Source organism: Saccopteryx bilineata, chromosome 2 (genome assembly GCF_036850765.1).
Source record: "Saccopteryx bilineata isolate mSacBil1 chromosome 2, mSacBil1_pri_phased_curated, whole genome shotgun sequence".
Taxonomy (NCBI): Eukaryota; Metazoa; Chordata; class Mammalia; order Chiroptera; family Emballonuridae; genus Saccopteryx; species Saccopteryx bilineata.
In genome coordinates this window covers 282,389,870-282,416,489 of record NC_089491.1, presented here as the reverse complement: position 1 = coordinate 282,416,489, position 26,620 = coordinate 282,389,870, and the positions used below count along the sequence as shown (strand labels likewise).

Sequence of the window (26,620 nt, the reverse complement as noted above, 5' to 3'; positions counted from 1 at the left end):
GAGGTCTTGAACCTGGGTCCTCAGTATACCAGTCCGACGCTCTATCTACTGTGCCACTGCCTAATCAGGCAAATTAGGGATATTTTATCACTTTATATTAATTTTGAAATATCCCCTAATTTTTATGAGCAGTATAATTGGTTACATCAAACTACAAAGCTTTGATAGTGAAAGAAACCACTGACAAAATGAAAAGGCAGCCTGCTGAATTAGAAAAAAATATTTGCAAATAATGTATCTTTTAAAGGGTAGGATCCAAATTTACAAAGCACTCAGAAATCTACATGAAAACATTCCCAAAATTTTTGATTGAAAAAATGGGCTGAGGTCTTGAATAGACATTTTTCTAAAGAAGACATACAGGTGGCCAACAGACACATGAAAAGACTTTATTAATCATCAGGAAAATTCAAAGCAAAAACCACAGTGAGGTGTCACTCACAGCTGTCATATTGGCTGTTAACCAAAGGTCAAGAAGTAACAAGTGTTGGCAAGGATGCTGTGAGACAAGAACCCTTTTGCATTGTAGGTAAGATTGCTAATTGGTACAGCCACTATGTAAAACAGCAGGGAATCTCCTCAAAAACTTGGAAATAGAACTACCTTGTGACTCGGCAGTTCCACTTCTGAGTATCTATCTGAAGAAAATGAAAGCACTAATTCAAAAAGATAATGCAATTCTATGTTGATTGAAGAATTATTTACAATAGTCAAGATATGGAAACAAACTAAGCTTCCATTAATAGGAAAATGAATATTACTTTTTTCATGTTTTTCCTTAATATCTCTTAATAAGTTTCTAGGTCATGTTTTCATATCATATAAATACTCAATTTTTCCAGGACAATTTGTTGAAAAGATTGCCCTACCTCCTGAATTACCTTCCATAAAAGAACAAATTGCTGGGAAGACACACAATGCTAAAACTTCCTCAAGAAGAAACACGTAACTTCAGTAATCTGAAATCTATTAAATTTAAAATTTTCCCACAAAGAATTTCAGGCCAAGATGGCCTCACTGGTAAATTCTGCCACACATTTAATAAAGCTAGAATGCCAATTATACACCACTCAGAATACTCTCCAACTCATTCTCTGAGGCCAACATTACACTGATACCAAAACCAGACAAAAGTATTATAAAAAAAATACAGATCATTTTCTCTCACAAACATTCATGCTAAAATTCAGAGCAAATATAAACATAAATATAATCCTATAGTACATAAAATGGATAACATATGACCAAGTAAGGTATATTTTAGGAATGCAAGGGTGGATTAATAAATGGAATTCGCCTAACCACTGGTGGTGTAGTGAATTGAGTGTGGGCCCAGGACGCTGAAGGCACCAGTTTGACACTTCAAGGTCTCCAGCTAGAGTGTGGGCCCGTCAGCTTGAGCAGAGCCTTGCCAGCTTGAACACAGGGTTGCTGGCTTGAGTGCAGGATCATTGACATGATCCCAAGGTTGCTGACTTGAGACCAGAGTCACTGGTTTAAAGCCCAAGGTTGCTGTCTTGAGCTCAAGGTCACTGGCTTGAACAAGATGTCACTGGCTTGGCTTTGGGCCCTCTGGTCAAGGCACATATGAGAAGCAATAAATAAAAAACTAAAGTGAAGCAACTACAAGTTGATGCTTCTCATCTGTCTCCTCTCCCCCTTTCTCTTTTCCCGTCTCTCTCTCTCTTAAAAAAAAATCAATGGAATTCACCATATTTATAAACTAAAAATTAATAATCATATAATCATTTCAATGCAGAAAAAAGCATCAGACAAAAGCCAACATATATTCTTGATAAAAATTGTCAGCAAACTAGGAATTAAAGGAAACTTCCTCAACTTAAAGGTCATTTATGAAAAAATGTACAGCTAACATCATACTTAATGACAGAAGACTGAATACTTTATTCCTGAGATCAGGAACAAGGCATGGATGTCTGGTCCCACCACTTCTATTCAACATTACACTGAAGTTTTTATCCAATATAATAAAGCAAGAAAAAAGAAGCAAAGCACAGACACATTGAAACAGGAGGAAAAAAAACTATTTTCAGATGACGTGATTGTCTATGTAGAAAGCATTATGGAGTCTACATAAAACTTCATAGAACAAATGATTGTATTTCTATATGTTAACATTAAATAGTAGGAAATAAAAAAAAACCCCAAACTACTCTTTATAATAACATCCACTTATGAAATACTTCAGATAAATCTGAAATAGAATGAGTAAGACTTATACATCAGCCTGATCAGGTGGTGGCGCTGTGGATAAAGCATTGGACTGGGATGTGGAGGACCCAGGTTCGAGACCCCGAGGTCTCCAGCTTGAGCGTGGGCTCATCTAGCTTGAGCAAAAAGCTCACCAGCTTGGACCCAAGGTTGCTGGCTCGAGCAAGGGGTCACTCGGTCTGCTGAAGGCCCACAGTCAAGGCACATATGAGAAAGCAATCAATGAGCAACTAAGGCAGGGGTTGGGAACCAATGGCTCACGAGCCAGATGTGGCTCTTTTGATGGCTGCATCTGGCTTACAGACAAATCTTTAATAAAAAAAAAACACGTTAAAAATATAAAACATTCTCATGTATTACAATCCATTCATTTCCTACCACTCATGTTCATGGTTGTGGGTGGCTGGAGCCAATCACAGCTGTCCTCTGGGACAACACCAAATTTTTATTGGATAATGCGTAAAGTACACTGGTCATTGTATGGCTCTCACAGAATTACATTTTAAAATATGTGGTGTTCATGGCTCTCTCAGCCAAAAAGGTTCCCAACCCCTGAACTAAGGTGTCGCAATGAGAAACTGATGATTGATGCTTCTCATCTCTCTTTGTTCCTGTTTGTCCTTATCTATCCCTCTCTCTGATTCTTTCTCTCTGTCCTTGTAAAAAAAAAGAAAACAGACTTGTCCATCACAAACTATAAAACACTGCTGAGAGCAATTAAAGAAAATCTAAACAAATGGAAAAATAGAGCGTATCGTAGGTTGGAAGACTCAACATGATTGTGATGTCAATTCTCCTCTCCCCATGACGAATATCCTTTAAAAAGTTTATTAAACCTTGTGTAGCCTGCAAAGCTGTGCTCGCTCCCGTTCATTCTCCCATTTTTTTTTTTTAATCTCAGGCATCTCCAGACTTGCCAGTTCAGCATGTGGAAAGCCTTTAAGAGCATAGATTCTCATGAGAAAGGAGGTGCTGAATATTTTTCATTTTATTTGGATTTTGAGTCAAATGGGCCAGAATTCACTTGTACATCTGCTGAAAGAGAAAGAGCAGCTATGAGATTTTATATGCGTACAGGTATAGGTATATCTGTAATTAAACCTGCAGGCTGAACTCTGATTTCTAAAGAGCTGTCTCATTAATAAAACTCAAACAAAAAAGGCAGAAGAAGCAGTGGGAATAAAAGCAGTCTGAGCAAGTTGTAAAACGGTTGGGGTTTGTGAGCTTTGCTGACAGCTCTTGTCCTAATTGGCTTTATTGTCCGGTCCCATTGGGTCAAGATGGCCTTTCTGGCCCCATCCCACTTCCCTGGTCCCATAAGTCGAAACTGATATGGGCTACAAGGGCCAAAGTACACCTGCAGGGCCAGCTGGGGGTCAGTCAGGAAGAGCCATGGAATGTTAGGCTTGGCCCCTATGAAGGAGCTCAGCTCGTCCATATATGTGATGTAATCTGTCTGCAAAGTCTCGCTCTGGCCAAACCTGAGGAAAGAAAAGATCATATATTGGAATGAGTTGTAAATATGGAGCACCAATTTCTTATTTTCTATCTTGGAAATGTAGCATTTTAGTTAGCACCTCCATTAGTAATCCCACTTTTCTCTTTTGCCACAACATTAAACTTATCATTTGTTCTTTGCCTGTAAATGAGCTTTTATTTCTTTCCTTCCTAATCTCTATCTAATTTTGATGTTGTCTTGGGCTTTTGCCTCTGGCCATGTGGCCTGAAGTGAACTGACCCTAGGGTCTCACTTTGACTGATTAATGTAGACTTCTCTTTAGTACATGACTATTCTTTTAAAAAATTTATTTTTAACTAGAATTGGTAGACAATTTAATAATCTCTAGGTCCATCCATGTTGCAAATGGCAAGATTTTATTCTTTTTTTTATGGCTGAGTAGTATTCAGTGTAGAAATATATCACATCATATCTATCCATTCATCTGTTGATAGATACCTGTGTTGATTCTATATCTTGGCTAACCATGCTGTAATGAACATAAGGGTGTATATATCTTTCAAGATCATTGTTTTCATGCTCTTCAGATAAGTACCCAAAAGTGGAATTGCTGGGTCATACTATAGTTTCATTTTTAATTTTTTGAGGACTCTATTGATTTTCATAGTGGCTACACTAATTTATATCCCTGCCGACAGTACGCATCCTTCCCTGCACTATTCATTCGTTGTCTTTTTTGCAGTAGCCATTTTGACAGATGTGAGGTGATATCTTGTTGTGGTTTTGATTTCTATTTCCCTGATGATTAGTGATGTTGAGCATCTTTTAATGTATTTTTTGGCCATCTGTATTGTATGTCTTTGGAGAAATGTCTATTCAGGTCCTCTGCCCATTATTTAATCAGATTGTTTTTGATGTTGAATTGTATTTTGGGTATTAACTCCTTATCAGATATATCATTTGCAAGTATCTTCTCCCATTCGGTAGGTTGTGTTTTTATTTATTTATTTTTTATATTTTTCTTTCTTTTTTTTTTTGTATTTTTCTGAAGCTGGAAACAGGGCGAGACAGTCAGACAGACTCCCGCATGCGCCCGACCGGGATCCACCTGGCACGCCCACCAGGGGCGACGCTCTGCCCACCAGGGGGTGATGCTCTGCCCCTCCGGGGCGTTGCTCTGCCGCGACCAGAGCCACTCTAGCGCCTGGGGCAGAGGCCAAGGAGCCATCCCCAGCGCCCAGGCCATGTTTGCTCCAATGGAGCCTTGGCTGCGGGAGGGGAAGAGAGAGACAGAGAGGAAGGAGGGGGTGGGGGGTGGAGAAGCAAATGGGCGCTTCTCCTATGTGCCCTGGCTGGGAATCAAACCCGGGTCCCCCGCACGCCAGGCTGACGCTCTACCGCTGAGCCAACCGGCCAGGGCCTTTTATATTTTTCTGAAGTGAGAAGCAGGGAGGCAGAGAGATAGACTCCTACATGTGCCCAACTGGGATCCACCCAGCATGCCCACTAGGAGGCGATGCTCTGCCCATCTGGGCTGTTGCTCTGTTCCAACTGGAGCCATTCTAGTGCCTGAGGTGGAGGTCACGGAGCCATCCTTAGCACCCAGGCCAACTTGCTCCAGTGGAGCCTTGACTGAGGGAGAGGAAGAGAGAGATAGAGACAAAGGAGAGGGGGAAGGGTGGAGAAGCAGATGGGCACTTCTCCTGTGTGCCCTGGCCAGGAATCAAACCCAGGACTTCCACATGTCAGGCCAACGCTCCACCATTGAGCCAACCAGCCAGGGCCGGTTGCATTTTTGTTTTATTGATAGTTTCTTATACTATGTAGAAGCTTTATCTTTTAAATTAAATATATTGGGGTAACATTGGTTATAACATTATATAAATTTCAGGTGTATAACTTTATAATACAACATCTGTATACTTTATTATGAGCTTACTACCCAAAGTCTAGTCTCCTTCTGATACCTTGTATTTAACTCCATTTACCTTTTTCATCCTCTCACCAACCCCAACCCCTCTGGTAGCCAACATTCTGTTCTCTGTATCTGTGAGCTTCTTGTTTGTTTGTTACAAAAGCTTTTTACTTTGCGGTAGTCCCATTTTACATATTTTTCCTTTTGTTGCCCAAGGAAAAACTGATATCAAAGCATTTACTGCCTTTGTTTTCTTCTAGGAATTTTATGGTTTTAGGTCTTACATTTAAGTTTTTAATCCATTTTGAATTTATTTTTGTGTATGGTGTGAGAAAATGGTCTAGTTTTAGGATTTTTATTTTGTTTATTTTTTACATGTATCTGTTGTTTTCCCAACACCGATTATTAAAGAGACTTTTTTTCCACTGTATATTTTTGCTTCCTTTGTTGTAGGTTAATTGACTGTAAAAGCATGGGTTTATTTCTGGGCTCTGTATTCTGTTTCATTGATCTATGCTTCTGTTTTGTGTTAATACCATACTGATTTGATTACTGTAGCTTTGTAGTATAGTTTGAAATTACAGAGTATAATACTTCCAACTTTGTTGTAATTCCTCAAGATTTCTTTGGCTATAAAGGGTCTTCTGTGGTTCCATATACATTTTAACACTATTTGTTCTAGTGCTGTGAAAAATGCCATTGGTATTTGATAGAGATTGTGTTGAATCTGTAGATTGCTTTGTGTAGTATGAAAAATTTAATGAAATTAATTATTCCAATTTATGAGTACTGTATTGCATTCCATTTATTTGTGTCTTCAGTTTCTTTCATCAATGTCTTATAGCTTTCTGAGTATAGGTCTTTCACTTTCTTGGTTAAATTTATTCCTAGGTATTGTATTCTTTTTGATGCAAGTGTACATGGGATTGTTTTCTTAATTTCTCTTTCTGATAGTTATTTGCATTTAGAAATGCAACAGATTTCTGAATACTAATTTATATCCTACAACTTTACTGAATTCACTTATTCAAATAGTTTTTTGGTGAAATCTTTAGGGTTTTCTATGCAGATTATTACATTATCTGTCAATAGTGATAATTTTTCTTCTTCCTTTCTGACTTGAGTACCTTTTGTTTCTTTTTCTTGTCTGATTGCTGTGGCTAGGACCAGCTTGTGGCTGATGGGAAAGGAGCTCTTGGAGAAAATATTACAGTCATTTCTCAACTGCAACACCACTGGCATTTGGACTGTATAGTTTTTTGTTTGGGTGGACTGCCCTATGCCCTGTAGGACGTTAAGCAGCATCCCTGCTTCCTACCAATTAGGTGCCAGTGGTATGTCTATGTCACTTGTGATGACCAAAAATGTCTCCAGGCTTTGCCAAATGTCACCTGGGGGTCAAAAACCACCCATTTGAGAACCAGGCATTACACAGGAGAAATGTATTACTATTATTTGCCAATCTAATATTGTTTGATTATAGCTATTATTCTGTTTGTTTTATTAGCAAGTACAATCTCTTACCACTTAAGTTTCTTCTTTATTTTCTTATCAATATCATCCATTATTTCCTTTGTAGTTGGCAGGGTACATGAGTCTAGAAAAGAAGTGAAAAGAGACATATTGAAAAAGACAAAGAAGTCAGAAATGTATAATGACATATGATGAATTGTATTCTGTATTTATGACTCTGTCCTTAAAGATTTTGTATCAACGGGAATTATCTTTGTTATCCTAAGTAGAATATCCACAGAAACAAAGATGTGAGAAACCAGTGAGTCTGTTCTGGGAATGGCAAAGCTCGTCTGCAATGGGATAGTGACAGTAGAAGAGTCTGTAGCTTTAGCCTGACCAGGCAGTGGCGCAGTGGATAGAGAGTCAGACTGGGATGCGGAAGGACCCAGGTTCGAGACCCGGAGGTCACCAGCTTGAGCGCGGGCTCATCTGGTTTGAGCAAAAGCTCACCAGCTTGGACCCAAGGTCGCTGGCTCGAGCAAGGGGTTACTCGGCCTGCTAAAGGCTCACAGTCAAGGCACATATGAGAAAGCAATCAATGAACAACTAAGGTGTCGCAACGCGCAATGAAGAACTAATGATTGATATTGACTGAATAAATGATACCTTTTTCTTTTTTACAGAGACAGAGAGAGTCAGAGAGAGGGATAGATAGGGACAGACAGACAGGAACAGAGAGAGATGAGAAGCATCAATCATCAGTTATTCGTTGCGACACCTTAGTTGTTCATTGATTGCTTTCTCATATGTGCCTTGACCGGGGGCTACAGCAGACTGAGTAACTCCTTGCTCAAGCTAGTGACCTTGGGTCCAGGCTAGTGAGCTTTGCTCAAACCAGAAGAGCCCATGCTCAAGCTGGTGACCTCGGAGTCTCGAACCTGGGTCCTTCCGCATCCCAGTCCGACGCTCTATCCACTGTGCCACCGCCTGGTCAGGCGATACCCATTTTTAATGTAAAATTTTTTGGATTTTGTAAACTCAGTCATCCCCCAATACCTCAAGGCACAAGGCACTGTTGTGCCTATGAAGAGAAAAGACAATAAGAGTATTTTGTAGAGGAGCACCCTTACAAAAGATTACGTGACATTGCTTTTAACAGTAATTTTCCTTTGTGGTACACTTGAAAGAAAAGCTTATTTATCTACGACATTTTTTAGAAAACATACATACACTCTGTGATTGTAACATTTTGTTCATTACCTATAGTCTAAGTTTTTATGAACAGTATGTTAGGTAAGGTATACCTATATTGATCGAGATTCTTGAGCCCTTGAATAAAAGGACACCTTCAATAACAGTGATAATCAGTATAGTTGAGACATTGCCTTGCTCCATGTAATTCTTGTATTCTTGGTTTTCTCACATGAACAGACTTGTAGCCAGCCCCTGAAAACCATGGAGCTGAAAGAGGGAGAGGGTAAAGATTGTCCATAGAATAGATGTGACCTGAAATTGTTATTCTGACACAGGTGGACAGCAAGAAGGCTTCCACCGTGTCCTTGACATGGCCTTCCTGCCTTTGCAATGTGCTGTGACATTTTAGTGACCCACTGCTATCCTTCTCCCTGCCTCAGCCTTCTGTTCCCTCACACCAAAGTGTTCCTGGATCCTCACACATTATGTGCTGTTACCCTTCATTATGCCTTTCCTCATGCTGTCCCCTCTTTATAGAATAACTCACTGTCCAGCTCCCCTCACCAGAACACTCGAACTTTCCACCTATTGTGGCATTCCCCTCATCTGAGGTCTGGGAACATGTCTGTCTTGTTCCCTTTGTATCTCTTGCACCTAGCATAGTGCTTAGTATCCAGTAGGTGCTCAGGAATATTCACTGACTGACTGATTCAGATACAGAATGGTCCACATACTTGTAAACACTTTAGCAGCCCAGCGTGCTTGCAGATCAGCTGTGGGAATGGCGGCCCCAAGGGACTGGACAAAGCCAATCACAGCCAAGGTTGGCTTCTCCATCATTGGGGGGAAGATTCCCTTAAACAAAGTGACCTCGTTGTTTCTGCTCTTGATGATGGAGTTATCAAGGAAGGGGTAGGCATAAGCATAGCCGGTTGCAAAGATGATAACGTCAATGGCCTCAAACACAGTTCCGTCCTCAAACACGGCTGAGGTCTCTGTGAGCTTCTTCACAGCAGGCTTGATGGACAGGGTGCCACACAGGATGCGTGATGGCAGCTCGTCATTGAACACGGGCTCTTTCCTCAGGGTACTGTGCAGAAACAAGAGACAAAGTCCTTTGCTGTCAGGTACCTGATTTCCAAGAGCTGTCTGCAACAACCTATATAGCACTGAAACCAAGTCTGAGCAGGTGAACATCAGCATGAGAACAACTGAACTCTCTCCTTTTGGGTAATTCCTTTCTTATTGCCTGAAATGGTCCTTAAAATTTTCTATCTGAGCTACCTCTTTTGGCCCCTGGAAACTTGAAGATTTTCTTATGGCTACTTATGCTATTTGGAGACTCACCAAATGGATTGGAATAAAGCTAATTCCTAGACGTGATAGAATGTTTAAGAGTGCTGGCTCTGGGGCCAGATGACCAAATGTACAACCTGGTACCATCTCTTACTAGCTGCTGCTTGTCTGTTTGCTCCCTTCAGTGTGAAATGGGGACAATATAGAATCTGCCTCATAGGGCTGTTGTGAGGATGAAGCACATTATTTGTGAAGCAGTAAGAGAGTGCCAGGCATGAGAGCATCGTTATTATATGTGCAGGCTTATTGCAACTGAAGTCTCATCGTACAGGAGGCGAAAGAGGTGCTGTGGCGGGATGTCTAACGGCTGTGCTTAGTGTCCTTTCCTCAGATGTGGTCTCAAAAGAAAGTATCACAACTTTGCTACTATACCTCTGTTACTAAAATTCTAAGAATTTTTTTTTTAGTGACTTTTTTCATTTTGAGTTAAGGTTCCTTCAGGGATTTGGGAACCTCCCCTAACTCTCTCAAACCCTAAGGAACTTTATAAGTCTTACAAAGTTCTCCACTTCTACAGCCCTGCCGTCTTGTCTTTTCCTTCCTTCCTTCCTTCCTTCCTTCCTTCCTTCCTTCCTTCCTTCCTTCCTTCCTTCCTTCCTTCCTTCCTTCCTTCCTTCCTTCCTTCCTTCCTTCCTTCCTTCCTTCCTTCCTTCCTTCCTTCCTTCCTTCCTTCCTTCCTTCTGTATTTTTCTGAAGCTGGAAATGGGGAGAGACAGTCAGACAGACTCCCGCATGCACCCGACCGGGATCCACCCGGCACACCCACCAGGGGTGAAGCTCTGCCCGGTGGGGCGAAGCTCTGCCCACCAGGCAGTGATGCTTTGCCCCTCTGGGGCGTCGCTCTGCAGCGACCAGAGCCACTCTAGCACCTGGGGCAGAGGCCAAGGAGCCATCCCCAGCGCCCGGGCCATCTTTGCTCCAATGGAGCCTTGGCTGCGGGAGGGGAAGAGAGAGACAGAGAGGAAGGAGGGGGAGGGTGGAGAAGCAAATGGGCGCTTCTCCTATGTGCCCTGGCCGGGAATCGAACCTGGGTCCCCCGAACGCCAGGCCGACGCTCTACCGCTGAGCCAACCGGCCAGGGCCCCTGCCATCTTTTCTTTTACCGTGTAAGGTAAGAAAACGTAGGTCACAGTGAAACCTGCCCCCCCCCCCCCCCCCCCCGCAGGAGCGAGACTGTATCTGTCCCTTAGGGTACTTGGAACCCTTTCTGGGAAAGAACTTAGTTCCTAGGAGTAGATTTCCAAAACTATGTTTTAATTGTCTAAACTAAAGGACAAAGCCAAAATACAATTTCCAGTTACTATTACAAGATAAGAAAACCCACACAAAAAAAGAAAAACAACTTAACCAGCTCAAGCTTTGGAACTTCTGTTACATTAAACATAATTTTAAATGCATGAAATAACCATTTTTTTCCCTTTAGGAATTGAGCTGTCTGCCAGACTAGGTAGGATAAATGATGTGACCTGAGGGCTAGACACCCAAGCCTGATATTAGCTGTGTCAGCTTTCAGTTTCCTCTTTATTTTTCTATAACCCATTTCTCTAACACAGTGAAACACTTTTGCTAGCATAGGTGAAAGATAAAATTTCTGAATCCTTTTTTTTACCCACTTAAATCTTTTTTCTGTCTATACAGTGATTTTTCTACCTAGAATGCTTTTTTTCATTAGTAGGTGTCGGGCTCTGTCTCTATAGAGCAGGGGCCCCAAACTGCGGCCCCCTGAGGCCATTTATCTGGTCCCCGCTGCACTTTCACTTCCAGAAGAGGCACCTCTTTCATTGGTGGTCAGTGAGAGTGCCACTAAGCGCAGCATTGCTCAGGTACAGTACTACTTTCAGTGATGCAGGATGCACGCGTCACGGCTCTGGAAGTGCGTCATATCACTTGTTACAGCTAGCAGTGACAAATATGGAACCGGACATTGACCATCTCATTAGGCAAAAGCAGGTCCATAGTTCCCATTGAAATACTGGTCAGTTTGTTGATTTAAATTTACTTGATCTTTATTTTAAATATTGTATTTGTTCCCGTTTTGTTTACTTTAAAATAAGATATGTGCAGTGTGCACAGGGATTTGTTCATAGTTTTTTTTTTATAGTCTGAGGGACAGTGAACTGGCCCCCTGTGTAAAAAGTTTGGGACCCCTGCTATAGAGAACTGCATAAAAGAATCTTATTCTTGCCCTGGCCGGTTGGCTCAGTGGTAGAGTGTCGACCTGGCGTGCGGGGGACCCGGGTTCGATTCCCGGTCAGGGCACACAGGAGAAGCGCCCATTTGCTTCTCCACCCCCCCCCCTCCTTCCTCTCTGTCTCTCTCTTCCCCTCCCACAGCAAAGGTTCCATTGGAGCAAAGATGGCCCAGGCGCTGGGGATAGCTCCTTGGCCTCTGCCCCAGGTGCTAGAGTGGCTCTGGTCGCGGCAGAGCGACACCCCGGAGGGGCAGAGCATCGCCCCCTGGTGGGCAGAGTGTCGCCCTGGTGGGCGTGCCGGGTGGATCCCGGTTGGGCGCATGCGGGAGTCTGTCTGACTGTCTCTCCCCGTTTCCAGCTTCAGAAAAATACAAAAAAAAAAAAAAAAAAAAGAATCTTAGTTCTGATTGATTAATGTGACCCCATTAAAATTAATACAAAAAAAAAAGAATCTTGTTGGCCCTGGCTGGTTGGCTCAGTGGTAGAGTATTGGCTGGGCATGTGGGTGTCCTGGGTTTGATTCCCAGTCAGGGCACAGAGAAGAAGTGACCATCTGCTTCTCCATTCCTACTCTGCCCCCTTCTCTTTCTATCTCTCTTTTCTTCTCCTGCAGACATGGCTTGATTGGTTGGAATGCATCAGTCCCTGGGTGCTGAGGATAGCTCTGTGGGTCTTTGCCTCAGGTGCTAAAAATAGCTAGGTTGCAAGCATGGCCCCAAATAGGCAGAGCATTGGCCCCAGATGAGGGTTGCTGGGTGGACCCCAGTTGGGGCACATGTGGGAGTCTGTCTATCTTCCTTTCTCTCAACTTGGAAAAGAAGAAAAAAAAATCTTGTTTATTTCATTGACTTCATTGGTTCTGTGGATCTCCAAGCCTGACGTATCCCATGCCTCCTCTCCATTCTGTGAGAATGCCAACTCTCCTATAGTGGAAGAGGCCTGCACTTTTGGTAAGAGACATCCTACTTGCTGAGACATGTTGGTTAACATTATTTTGTTCATTGTTCCTTAGAACCTATTAAAAGCATATTAGAAGATCTGAATACTGCAACAGGCTTGGGGAATAGGTATTATTATTTCTATCCCCATTGGACAAGATATTTCTAAAATAACAAAACAAACACACAAACAAAACCCACAATTGATGAATTTGCTCAGCCCTTAAACCTCTGTCTGGAGTGCTGCGACCACAGCTGAATTCTGCATATCGCATGATCTAACTGCCTGCTCCATTCCCATTTTGTATTCTTCCCTACGCCTTTCCCCACCGGACCAATTTCAGTAAGATTTTTATCCTGTTGATGGTCTGTGAGTCACCTATGCAGTGTTAGTTTAATCCCACCTGTCTCAGTGAGACAAGTGAAGTAAGACCTAGGGAGAACGAATTCCACTTAAACTAGTGCCTCACTCTTTGAACGATAAATGTGGATTATTTGCAGTACCCATTTAAAGGCATCAGGCCGTAGTTCTCATGTTTAAACCATGTGTTCATCCTCTTGACATATAACCAGTCAGAGATGAATGAAGGCAGGAAGTTCCGGAGAAAGGATTCAAAACGGGTAATATAGACCATGTCCCAAGGATAGCCGTCATCCCAAACCCGGCTCATGACCCAGGAACCACTTCTGGTGCTGATCATGACCTGGTGGGAAAGGCAACATTATGTTTAAGATCATTCTGTAAGAACTTAACAGATACAAGACAATTCTCTGGACATCTTCAGGTGTTTATTTCCTTCACTGTGCAGGCAGGACCACGTTTAAAGAGGCAGGTTTGTGATGGAAACCAGATAGAGGCTGACGTGCACCCTCCCTCCACCTCAGGGGACCAACATGTAGTTGTTGAAAGAATGAGAACCAGACATGCTGGGATTTGGAACAAGGGGACTCTGGATTCAACCATGGTGGGTTTCATCTCCATCGCTCTTAGACTAGAGGGTTGGTCTGGTGGAGAGCAGTCAGTCCAGTGAACCCGAGTGCTGGGAGTGGCTGGGTTCAGTGCTGGAAATGTAGCTAAATTTCTAGCTCAAATGAGGTGAGGAGATGTCAGGGATTTCACTCTGTTCTCTCTCCACACCCTCAAAGCACCCTGCTGGCATCCCAAACCATGGCAGCTGCCTCCACCCAGGGTCAAGCCTGCCTGCTTGTCTGTTATACCACTCGTGTGATAACCAAAGGGAATCTGACTTAAAACAAAATCTCTAGCTTTTAGTTATACCCATTTAAGAATTTATTTCTCGAGCACCTGTTTCCTTTAGGATATGCTGTGTCTTCATTGTTTGCTGGGCATGTGTGATGTTGCTCAGAAGCCTCCCTGACTCCAATCAGGCTAAGTTAGCCTCTCCTTTCACGGTGCTGCCACTGCCACGGCTAATGTCACTGATGTCTCGTTACCTCCATTTGCAAAGGTGTACATACCTGTCCCCTCCCCCTTGCCTGCTCCATGACATCAGGATGTAGTCTGACTTATTTCTGACAAATAAAAAGTACCCAATAATTATTGAGCCACGGCTGTTGGATGGGTAAACAGTAGTAAGAACTAAATCTTACCGTCAGAGTGGTAAGAAATACTGTTAAATAAGTAAAGGTAGAATCTGACTGTCCACCAGTTTGCTTGGAGGTGATTAGAACATAAAATTAAAACAAGAATGCACACTTGCACACACACACAGACTTACCTCTGGTTCCAGCAGAGTGCAATTCCTTACGAACATTGGCCATATTGCTTTGCCTCACTGCAAGGCTGTCTGCAGCCTCCCCTGATTTTATGGGTGGATACGGCAGGGGAATCCCGTGTGGTAAGACATGGCAAACACTGTCCTCCCTGTCCAGGCTGTTGGTTTAGTAACAGGGCTGTTCTCCAAGTATGTTTCCCCAAACCTTTCAGTTCATTACCTGTGCAGCCAGATGGCTGAGATCAACAGCGATGTCACACCCTGAGTTTCCCAGGCCAATCACGAGGACCCTCTTCCCCTTGAAGGCTTCTGAGCCCTTATAGTCCCGGCTGTGGAGGCAGTGGCCTTGAAAGTGGTCTAGGCCTAAGTAGAATGGGAAAATGGTTTCATTTGTTTTTAAGAAGAAATGATAAAGACGCATATATTTTGGTATTTTTAAACCTCCTATCAGCAGTCTTAATTTTAAAAAAGTTCCCTAGTTGAAATTCATTTATCTTTTTGGTGGTTTTTGATAAGAAACCCTCAAATAATTACTTTTAGTACCTTTAAAAAGCCCTTGAAATATGAGAACTTCTGTTTTGATAATAATAATAGCTAATATTTATTAAGTACTTACTGTGGGCTAGGTCATCTGCTTAAGGCTTTATATATTTTAACCATTTACTCTTGATAACATCTCTGAATTGTAGGTACTGGTATTATCTCTTTTATTTATTTTAATTTTTTAAAAAGTTTTATTTATTTTTCTACAGAGTCAGAGAGAGGGATAGATAGGGACAGACAGATAGGAACGGAGAGAGATGAGAAGCATCAATCATTAGTTTTTCGTTGCAACACCTTAGTTGTTCATTTATTGCTCTCTCATATGTGTCTTGACTGCGGGTCTTCAGCAGACCGAGTAACCCCTTGCTTGAGCCAGCGACCTTGGGTCCAAGCTGGTGAGCTTTTGCTCAAACGAGATGAGTCCGCGCTCAAGCTGGCGACCTCAGGGTCTCGAACCTGGGTCCTTCTGCATCCCAGTCCAACTCTCTTTCCACTGTGCCACCGCCTGGTCAGGCGCTGGTATTATCTCTATTTTAAAAGACAAGGCAATCAAGACAAGTAAGTGACTTGACTAAGGTCACATGGTAAGGAACCAATGGAGTAAGGAGCTGGGCCCAGGAATTCTAAGCCTACACTATTTATTGTAAGCCTATACAAAACACACTACCTCTCCACGTTAATGGTTTTGATCTTCTGGTCTCCTAGAATCTCTCCTCTTTTAATTGCTGTTGGCCTGTGAACACCATGACTTGAGATGGGAACTCTAGTATTTTTGGGTGGACATGTGGTTCTTTTAGGAAGGGAGGAAGGGAGAACGGGAGAAAGAAGGGAAGGAAGCCTGTATATTGTATTTATTTGATGTTTGCTACTTTTCATAGTAATGGAGTGTGCCACTACGTACACACACACACTGAGGTTTCTAAAGTTTTTGCAAAATGTGGACATATATGAAATTGGAAAACCCAGATTTCCTCTATAAGTAACAAATATGTTTATATTATTTATAACATAAGAAAATGTGACTGTTTCCAATAGTTTGGCAATTGGACACTACTTTTATGAATGTACCTTCACCCAGAGATCACATGTGCAGTCAGGACTTACATTTGAGTTGTGTCTAAGATAAGACCTGTGTCTTCATTTTATCTCTCACTTACAGATCCTTTATTCTTTTAGCTGAGAGATCCAGGTGGCCACTTATTACTAGGTTTTCACATATCATCAAATTTGAACCTATTTTTTGGAAATCTTTGCAACCTTAAAAGTAATCATTATGTACAACCTATGGAAAGATCCACTTCAACCTTGATGTTTGTGTATAAGTCCCGAGATCATTATGAATTTCCCAGACTTACCAGAAATAGAACCATTTGGTAGATTGGGGTACACATGATGTCCTGAACAAATCATTACAGCATCAAAAATAGTAGATTTCTGCTTCCCATCCTTTTCTGAAACAACTTCCCATTGGCCAGTTCTTAAGAAGCTGGGGCATTTCTTTACACTAGAAACCAGGGTCTTAAAGAAAATCAGAAAGAATTTCTTCAATTTATAATCCCATGTTTGTTTATTTATTCACTTAGCAGTGTTTCTGTGGAAGAAATAATTGTTATGAGCTCTCCTGGTCATTAAGAAATAAATGGGAAGACATTAAAGTAGGAGTCACAATAAATATTCTGATCTCACAGGGGAAATTACTTACTGGGGCATAGTACTCTGACATAAAGTTAGTAGATTCGGGCTATGTAACACTGAGTATTCTAGCAAAAGATGCCATGTCATTTGCATGCTCCCATGCTCCGCTGACCTTCGTGACTCCTTCCTCTTGGAGCTCAACTCCCATTCCGTGTACACGGAATGTCTTGAGGTTCAATCCTTAGTCTCTCCTCTCCTTTGGAAATATTAGCTGCTTTCATAGTATGACTATTATGTAAGTATATATAAAAATCAAGTTAAATTATATTAAATATAATTATAATTATTTTTATTATAATTTAATTAAATCATTATTTTATCATAATTATTTATTGAATTATTATACTTAACCAATTGGGATAATATGTAATGTAATTTTATTATTTTAATATTACAAATAAAGCTATACTGTATGTAATCCCAATAAATAATTTTGCTGATTATTTTCTAGGTCTGTGTGCTATTTAAAAGTAATGAATTGAGGTTAAGCGTACTAAACAAATGTAAAGCATTGTTGTTTACAGACAGTGCTTCTGGTGCTGTAATTCCTAAGGCTCCTAATCTGAGGAGCTAAGTGGGTGGAGGATGAGGGGAGAGACTGTGTTCATCATTCATTTAGGTTGCCACTATCTTCGTAATGGAAGAATTTCTAATGATGGCCATGCCTTCTTGACCCACAGCACACTGACGTGAGGACATGAGATTATTGCTGAAATATGAGAGTAGGAGGGTGACAGCACATGGTGACAGCAGAGCTGCCCCTAACCTTTTCTGTGGCGTTATCACAGCTCTCTGAGACTCGTGGGAACATGTGTAGGGACAAAAGCAAAACAGAACAAAGCAAAACCCAGTGCATGAATACTTTACAATCTGCACCAACAGCTCCCTTCTGGTGGGGGAGGTGTCCAACCCTTTGTCTTCGATTTCTACAGTCGAGTGCTGTGTCCTTGCTCTGTCCCCGACCCACACACATATTGACATCAACAGCACAAGTTACAAGGCCCTTACCTCAAACTGTATATGTTTTAAAAGGTTCTTCGTATGAGCAAATGCCCTTATGTATTCCTGGAGCTTGCTGTGGTGCATGAAGTTGGGGTAGTCCTCAGGGTACGGGAAGTCCGGGAAGCACATCATCTCCTTGGAAGAGTTGGTGAAGACCGACGGGTAGATGCTGGCTCTGCCTTCTTCTGAGTGGTCCTAGGGAGCACAACAGAGCTTAGGAAGGAAGACAGAAATGGTGCGCTGGCAGTGATTATGCAATCTGTGGTTGTCTGAAAGCTTTCTAACACTTAAAAGAGAAAAACAAAAACCAAAGACCCATGAGAAAAATGAACAGGTCTCTAAGATTCACAAAGAAAAGCAAAGCTCCTGGCTCAGAGGTGGCCACTGTCCACCTTAGTCCTCTTATTCTCCTTGACCTCAGGATTAGCACTGGGTTTTCAGTCTCATAGAGGGTTCTTTCTTTTATCAGTCCCAGCAGTGCTGCTGATCTCATGCTCAGGTCAAAACAAAACAAAACAAAACAAAAAAACAAAACAAAAAACCCCACACAACTAAATGGCCCAAAGGAGGCTGCAGCTTTTAGCCTGTTTGGTTGGCTCTGTGGTGATCAGTAAGCTCTTCAGCAGCACTAAAACCCTCTACTGAAGTGGTCCCCAACTTTGTTGAAATTGGAATCACCTAAAGGACTCTTTGGCCCATAGATTCCTGGGCCCGCCCCCAGAATTTCTGACTTGGTGGGTCTGGGGAGGGGCCTGAGAATGCGCGTCTCCAACAGCTGTGCTGCTGATGCGCTGGTGCGGAAGCCACACCTGGAGAATCCCTGCTCTGCTGGCAGTGAGTTCTGTGCTTGAGGCCTTCCGCTCAGCAGTCAGGGGCACTCTCTCCTCACAAGGCAACACAGGACACCGAAGGTGCAGAACTTGTGCTCCCCCCTGGCCACTTCATTGGAAAGTCACTGTGTCACTGAAAAGCAGGCTTCTTTTGAGAAGTGGCTGAAGGCTTCACAGAAAGTCATTATTTCCTCTGTGTCACAAGGGGTGGGCAGAAGTTCACATTGTGTGCTGCCTTATAGGTATGTTTGGAAGGTGGCTGCCTCTGTGCCCTCAAACCCCGAGGGAACTCCCAGGAAATGAAGGAAAAGCCTGGGATGTCATGTTGCTCCATATCCACTTTCCTCTGGCCCCACCTGACCCCTGGAGGACAGAAGGACTGGATAGAGTTGGGAGAACTGTGTCTCCTGGGGGCTGCCTGAGGCCTCATGTTTTGCCTGAAGTTGGAAATAACATATCCCCTACTCATGGTTGCTGTTTTTCTCAAAAAGCACTAAGCTCAGATTTTAACCTTTTAAACCTCAGTTGGAAGTTTCTGTTAAGGTCAGAAAGAGGGTGAGGCTCATGCCAGGCAGGTTCTCAGGTCTGTCCTGTTCATCCACAGCCAGGGCCTTTTGTTGAAGATGGAGAGGGGGACGGGGTGAAGGAGGGTTCTCAGCTGCCCAGGGAAGCCAGAAGGGCCGAGCTGCAGGCTGGGACTGGTTAAAAGATGTAACATTCTGCTCTTGGATTATTTCCACGTTAATGAATCTCTGCCCTTTGTTTCATGGACCCCAGCCAATTAGAACATGAGGAAAGAAGAATATGTGTCCAACAGCTTCTTGGATTTTTTCCCTAAGAGGCTAAAGAAAATAGATGTGTTGCATAACAACAGATAGCTGCTCCAGAGAGTTGGCGCTTTCATTATTTCAGTATGTCGAGTGGTTTGAGTCAAAAGGAGGAAAAGAAGCTCAGACTCTGCCTCTGGTGGAGAGGCATTGCCCAGAACTCGGAGTTCCAAGCAGCCACCAGCAGATTCTCGCTGTCTGCTAAGCAGGTGTCCCCAAAATACAGGCCCGTGGGCTGCATGTGGCCCCCTGAGGCACTTTTATTTATCTGGCCCCTGCTGCACTTCTGGAAGGGGCACCTCTTTCATTGGTGGTCAGTGAGAGGAGCACTGTATGTTTCGGCCCTCCAACAGTCTGAGGGACAGTGAACTGGTCCCCTGTGTAAAAAGTTTGGAGACCCCTGGTAGAGTTATCACTGCGTCCATCTTTCATCTTTGCTGCTAGAACATAAGCAACTTGAGGGCAAGGTCAGAGTCTAATTCAAGACTGCTGTGCCTGCATTTTAGTCGTCTGCCTTGATCTCCTTTCATTTTTCATCTCTGCTCACCTGTCTCATAGCTGTTGGTCTAAATATACCCTTGAGGTCCAGCTCAGATCTTGCCTCCCCCTTTTGCCTTTCCTTGCCTGTGCCCTCACCAGCTGGAGACCATCTTGCCCACCATGCTCTGCTGGTCTTCACTGCCCTCATCGCATGGTCCCTTGTACAGTAGCTATCCTAGCACTTGTTTTCGCTCTCCTTTTAAAACACTGGCTGCCTGCCCCTCCTCTTACCTATAGCTATACAAATATGACTTTATTGAGTGAATTAAAGAATGAATAAGCAGAACAAAAGTCCAGATAGTTCTGTTTTTCCCCTTTGCAATTAAAATATCCTGACCTATTGTCCACAGCTCGTTGAGCAACCTCTTATCACAGCAGATTAAAATTGTTTGAGGCTGGGAGGCCCTGTGAGAGCATATGAAACTTAAACCATGCTCTTACTCAACCTGCTGGGGTATGAACCCGACTGGGTTTTCATTTTACAGGAAAAGTACACAGAAAAGTTCAGGATGATCAGGTTTCTCTTTTCCAGAACCCTTCTGCTAACAGGACTTGCAAGGTGAAAGCTTATGTAACATATTTTTCCCAAATCCCCCTCTGATCATACATCATACCAAGCTACTTTTCCTTGAAAAAAAAGGAAGGGTTGTGGTATGCCGAGGGTGCGATGTTCACGTTATTTGTATGTATTTACAGCCCCACAGCGACTGTGATATAATTCTGCTTATACTCAGCGACCTCATGGGAAAGAGACATTGTCCCCTCTTGTGGATAACCCAGAGTCTGACTTTGCATCTCATGGACCTGTCATCAGTTGCTTCTGTAAATAAAGTCTCTGCTCTGGTGAACTTAGACGCCTGGATATATACCATGTTCAGTTCCTTCTCTGTGTCTTTGATGGATTGCTGGTCACCCCTACCTAGAAGCCTCTCCCACCTGTGCGTCTGCAGAGTGCCGTTGATACACTGCGGTGGGAACGACACTCTGTAGTGTGTTACATAGAGGTCCTCTACTTTCCTTCAGGTCTCGGCCAGGAGCCATCCCTGCAGGACGTTTTCCCTGGCCTGCTGGGCTTTCAGTCGTCCACCCTCTTCTAAGTCTCAGGGCACTGGTTCATTAAGTTGACAGTCACCGAGTTGACAACTTTCTTGTTGTAAGGTCCCATAATGTCTTATTTGAAATTCTTCAGGCCAGATATATTTTGGAATTTGTAGAATTGGGAATTATTTTCCTTAATACTCCTTGTGAGATATGAGGCAGTACCCTATTTAATACATGCAACAGATTTCCCTATAGTGAAACACAAAGTGGGACAAATAAAGACTATAACTAACCTTGTGGTTTTGATTCATGTTTTCTGACCATGTGACTTCAGGACAGGTTTTGCCATCACAGGAGCTTTTGCCCATTTTCTAGCAAAGGGTTCTGGACCTATGTGATGGCTTACTTCAGCAAACGAGCAGAAACCATTTGTGAAGAGTGATTATGTCACCTGTGGTAGTCATCCTAGTAGCTAGTACATAGCTCTGCCAAAATGGATGCTCAAGCAGCCTTTAATTGTTCCTAACGAGATAACAGAGAACCATTTCATGATGTAGGCAAAGCTGACCATATCACCCTGAGCAGATGTAAATAAAGAAAACTGATTTTTTTTTAAGAGAGAGAAAAAGAGGGTGGGGAGCAGGAAGCATCAACTTGTAGTTGTTGCTTCTCATATGTGCCTTGACCTGGCAAGCCCAGGGCTTCAGACCAGTGACTTCGGCATTCCAGGTTGAAGCTTTATCCACTGCGCCACCGTAGGTCAGGCAAAAACTTAATTCATAAAAAAACAAAGACAAGAACAAAAATGCCCCAACAACCTTTTGCGTATTCCCTAGTGAAAACTAAAAATTAATGATCTTAAAACTTATGTAATATGTTCAGAGGTATTGGATCCCATTAAAAGCTTTTAAGATGAATACAAATGTGTTCTAAATTAGTGCTGATACTCTGTGTTATAGTGACCTGTTGTTGCAGGTTGGGTTATAACTGAGACCAGGATAGAATATACAATACAAGGTGAATGAGGTGGATAGAATTAATGCCTTCAAGCCAAACATGTATCATCTCCATCCAATAAGAATGGTTGGGAAATTCACGACAGAAAGGCTAGAAGTTTCTCCAGACTTGGATTTTGGAATTTAAAAATTGTGTTTATGATGAACATTTCCTGATTATATTATTTCTACAACAATGAGTCTGAATGGCAGAGACCATCACTTCCTCCTCTGGATTTGGAGCTCACAGAGCATTCGGTAACCACACGTCCAGCACACAGCATCATTACTTATAACGGCTTATAATGTTTGCCCAACAGACATGAGTGAGTTATAGAATCATAGCCTGTTAGAATTGGAAGACTTATTAGAGGTAAGTTGATTTCCAGCCTCTGAATTTTACAGATGAGCACTTTAGGCTCAGAAAGAAAAGTGACTTGCCTAAAATTATTTGCCCAGAAAGCCTAAGAGTTGAAACTAGAACTCAGGCCTTCTGATTTCGTTTAGGTCTTTATTTTTCTTTTCCCCCATGCCTCTTGGATTTAAGAGCAGTAGGCACAGAACTTTGTCAGTCACATGAGGAGGCTGTGGTGTGGTCTTGGGCTAATTACTGACATTAGCACTCTTTACAGCCTGGAGGTCTGGGCTCTGTCAGGCTAGCCACAATATTTAACAAGCTGGAGACTTCCTTTTTAGGATATTTCACATCAGCAGGTGATATGGGAGAGATGAGATTTTACTTTCCGGATCTGGAATTTTTGTGATCTACCTCTGAATTAGAACTGATCGGGTTTGGTTTGCTGTCGAACCAGTGTCCCTTCTATGGTGTCCCTGTAGTGTACTACTCACCGAAAATCTCCACAGGCCTCCAATATCATTGCTCCTTTCAAAGCAGGTGGGCTCCAGCCCCTCCTCCAGACAGCACCGTATGGAGGCCAGGCCACTGACTCCAGCTCCAACGATGGCTACTCTCTTCCCCATGGTCTCCTGTCCCGGAGTTGATCAGTCAGTGCAGCTTCAATGGGGCAAAAGATAAGGGAGTCTTTATTTGAGCACTAGAGCAGTGGTAATTTAATAACCAGCTGGAATGAAATAAAATGCCTCACGAGTCAAGTTGCAAAGTCTCATGGACTTTACTGCAAGCCTTGTTTACAAAGTGTTGGTTCAACATTTAAAAGCAACCCACTGAACAAAGCCAAGTGATTCAATGACAGAATGCATAGCCAAATTGCCAGTTTTGTTCACTGGAGCTTTAGAGTTCAAAGCTGAGCTTTTCCTAGTCAGCTTCCTCCCCCAGCAGTTATCCTCACCTTTCGTGGTGTTCCGATGATGCCACACTCTTCCCCTGCTCTCCTGTCAGAGGGTCTGGAGAGAGCTTCTTTAGAGGACTGGCCCTGAATACTTCAGTTTTCCAGTAAAAATAACCAGCTGAGGTTTAAGTGTCAGGATGCTCACCTTAACATAAGAAAACAGGCACACTATCAGTTTGAACTCATTATTTTGGGCCACTTTTACTATAGCATCGAAATCTGGTTTCTGCTCCTGATTATTCAAGATGCCAACCATAGCAGAGTCAGTGAATGCTAGCTTTGGAAGGACTGGGACGGGCTTCAGTCCAGGGTTCTCAATGATAGTTGAAGCAGTTGTCACTCCAAGAAGGTTAGAAATGACTTCTCCACAGTCTCAGAGTGAACAGGGAAAGGCACGAGAACTAGAACTCAGGCCTTCAGCATACAGTCCAGGGGACCCAATCACTATTGACCTGGAATGCTTGACTCAAGGGGGCCTCACTCTTACTCCACTGCCTCCTTCTCCCCAGAGAACCAACTTTTTTCTAAATGTTGAAGAGACTGTCTTTTGATGTAATAATTGGGGGAGGGGGAGGAGTTATTAAGTAAAAATTCCTTTTTCTTTATGTTTTATATGGTGAAGCACCCTGGGGAAACCTGGAAGAGAAGGACTGAGTGTGGTAGGGATGGGTGAGGAGGGGAGGTGACAGGGAGTAGAGGGAGAAAGGAGTGGGGGAAGGGCAAGAATGGGTCCCTGGTCCTGGCTTCAGAAATCAAAGCAGTCACAGTGCTGATTGCTGTAAGTTGAACCCCTGGGAGATTAAAAGATAAACAGTTCCTTTATTGATTTTTGTTTTGGAGCTGTAGAATACTTAAACAAAGGCTATGCACCTGGATTACAAGGAAAGGTTTTTATTGTGCCAACAGTTAAAAAACCCTCAATTTTCTGGAAACTTAAAAGCACCTGATCTGAGGAGCTGAGCTGACTCTTGGAGATGATGAATTTGTGAACCCAGTGAACTCAAGGTACAGAGTCGTGAAGTCAGTTGTCTGGCTCCCGCCCACTCCTACCCCTCCTGCTCACCCTACTTCTGTACCCTTCCCTCTTGCCCCTCCATTCCCCACACTCCCCTGAGTGCCTACCATAGGTCACACACTGCAGTCGTCTCTTGGCAGTTCAGCAAGGAGCAGACAGTACTTTCCATGTGGAAACACAGCCCAACAGAGGGAGAGATGATCAGTGTCACCATGGAAGGATGGATCAGTGCAGGGCTGGCAGTCAGGAAGAAACATCTAGAAATAAGAGAGGCTTCCAGAGGAAGATCGCTGAACCTTGGAGGAAGACCAGATGCCTGCCTGGGTAGACAACAGGCGAGGAACAACAACAGCCAAAGAGAAATATGTGTATAAGTGCACTGAGAAGTCACACAAGAGAGCGAGTTGCAACTTGTTCATTGTTCATGCACACAGACCCGGGGAAAAGCCCTGAGGTGGAGATTCTACCTATGTGGGCTGAGGGCAGGGAGGATCTGAAGAGAGAAGCAGCTACTCCAGACCAGCAATGAGCAGAGCTTATTAAGGGGCATTTACAGAGGAGGCACTTCCTGGGAAGCTGCAAAATGAAGTGTGTGTTCTCTGCACTGTTGGGCAGGCACCAAAGAATCATATAGAGCAGAGTAGGGTGGATGGGACGAATGTGACAAGACCCAGGTGCAGGACGTACCTTACCTGCTTGGCCTGATCAGGACCATGCCCTGTCCAGGAACCTGCATACCGTGCGATACAGGGGAAAGGAACTTGGTTTATATCATAAGGAAAGTATTGATTATGATCAGACAGCTTTGGGGAGGGTTTGCGGGAAGCAGCCTCTGTTCTGGCCTGAGTCAAGCTCGAGGGTCCAGCAGGGGTCAGTCATGTCATAGAGCGGTCTCTCCTCTGCAGGAAGGAGCGGTGGAATTAAACACGCAGGTTCTAGATGGTAAAGGGTATCGAAGCACCACCCTCAAGAGGATGCTGTCCTCTAGGTCATGGTGATCCTTTTGAGAATTTTGAACAAGAACGTGACAAGGAAGACATCAGATTCTGATGGAAGTGAGAGTGAACAGTAACTAGAATCAGGGTTGCCTAAACCCAGGGGCTTATTTCAATAGTCTAGGCCAGAGATGCCAAAGATTTACATGAGAGCCGTGCAGGCAGTCGAAGATGGAGACTGGACATGAGAGATATTTAGGAGGTAGATATTTGGGGACTGATTATAGGTGTTTGGGCACCTGTTGACTGATGATAAGACTTGATGCTTCAGAGACGGTCCTTCCATCTTTGAGTTTGAATTATGATTGATATACATGTCATTAATGATTTAGTACAGGAAGCAAAAACCACTCAATTTCACAAAGAAAGTGGCACTGTACAGGGAGTAAGCTGCCTGCATAGATGGAAGGGCCAGGGAGCAGAAACCAGGATGCTGCCACAGGCCATGTAAGATCACATCACCAGGGACACTTCCAAAAGGATGGACCATGGAGTTTGACTGTTGTAAACGTAGACCTGTTCCAACATGTTTGCCGATCAATAGTCACAGCAATCTGGCCTCTGCTTCCCTTTGCTGTCCCAAGACCAAAATGTCTATCTTACTGGAAATGCTTAAATATCAGCCAAGTCCTAACTGCAAGCAGGTCCTAGAAACGTAGTTTTTAGCCTTCCAGTTCTTGCGATGCAGGAGGGACCCCTGGGAGGAGTGTCACTAGGCAGTGTCCAGCACCCCGGGTCATGCGGCATTAAATGGAAGCCAGTCCTGCATCCTTAGGATACCTCAACATATTCATATTCTTCTTCAATACAGTAAATTCTCAGGAGATTATCCCCTTGGTTGTATATTTTGTGACAACTCTTGCCAGACATGAGCTCTCCACTCCGTAAAATAAATGAATTGAAGTGGATAATTAAAGTTCTTTCAACATTCTGTGAATCTCTGACTTGACTGAGTAAACCTTTTCAGAGATACACAGTATAAGCCAGAGGCAACACAAACACATTTTAACAGCTCAGGGGGATCTTCCTTGCCCTGTGTGCCCCCACCTTCAAGAAGTTGACTTAATTTGGCTGCTGAGAGCCTCGTGTTAAATTGGAAGTTTCAGCTGCTACAACTGAGAGTAGGAGCAAGTCAGGATGGAGAGCTGGAGAGAGTCTTGGAAGTGGGTCTCTTTGGAAAGAGCCATTGGTGTGCTGTTGTTCCCTTCTCATCAAAGTGTGTGTGAGGGGGAGCTCAATCCGACCCCTTGGACAGACGTTAGGGGGTTTTGGGGGCCTTCGACTCTACCTACCTGACTGCTGGACATCTGGACAGTGAGATGTGGACAGCCAGCTGTGAGAAGAGCTGCTT

General features: G+C 43.2%; 1 protein-coding gene across 1 annotated transcript; it reads right to left on the bottom strand.

Moving 5' to 3' along the window:
• Positions 1–73: 73 nt before the first annotated feature.
• LOC136325940 (putative dimethylaniline monooxygenase [N-oxide-forming] 6) lies at positions 74–22,964 on the bottom strand. Its single transcript, XM_066261132.1, has 8 exons — positions 22,799–22,964; positions 17,723–17,911; positions 16,375–16,537; positions 14,697–14,839; positions 13,245–13,444; positions 8,990–9,345; positions 7,131–7,203; positions 74–3,713 (listed from the first exon to the last, which is right to left on the bottom strand). Exons 1-8 carry the CDS (start codon positions 22,928–22,930, stop codon positions 3,371–3,373), a joined length of 1,599 nt encoding a protein of 532 aa, XP_066117229.1. The 5' UTR covers positions 22,931–22,964; the 3' UTR covers positions 74–3,370.
• Positions 22,965–26,620: the final 3,656 nt, after the last annotated feature.

Excerpts from the sequence above, each read along its gene's own strand:
- LOC136325940 (XM_066261132.1), bottom strand. The coding sequence starts at position 22,930 with ATGGGGAAGAGAGTAGCCATCGTTGGAGCTGGAGTCAGTGGCCTGGCC. Across the intron at positions 9,346-13,244 it reads GGCCTGATGCCTTTAAATGG|TACCCTGAGGAAAGAGCCCG; the intron begins GTACTGCAAATA and ends GTTTCTGCACAG. Across the intron at positions 7,204-8,989 it reads GGCTGCTAAAGTGTTTACAA|ACTCATGTACCCTGCCAACT; the intron begins GTATGTGGACCA and ends CTTCTTTTCTAG.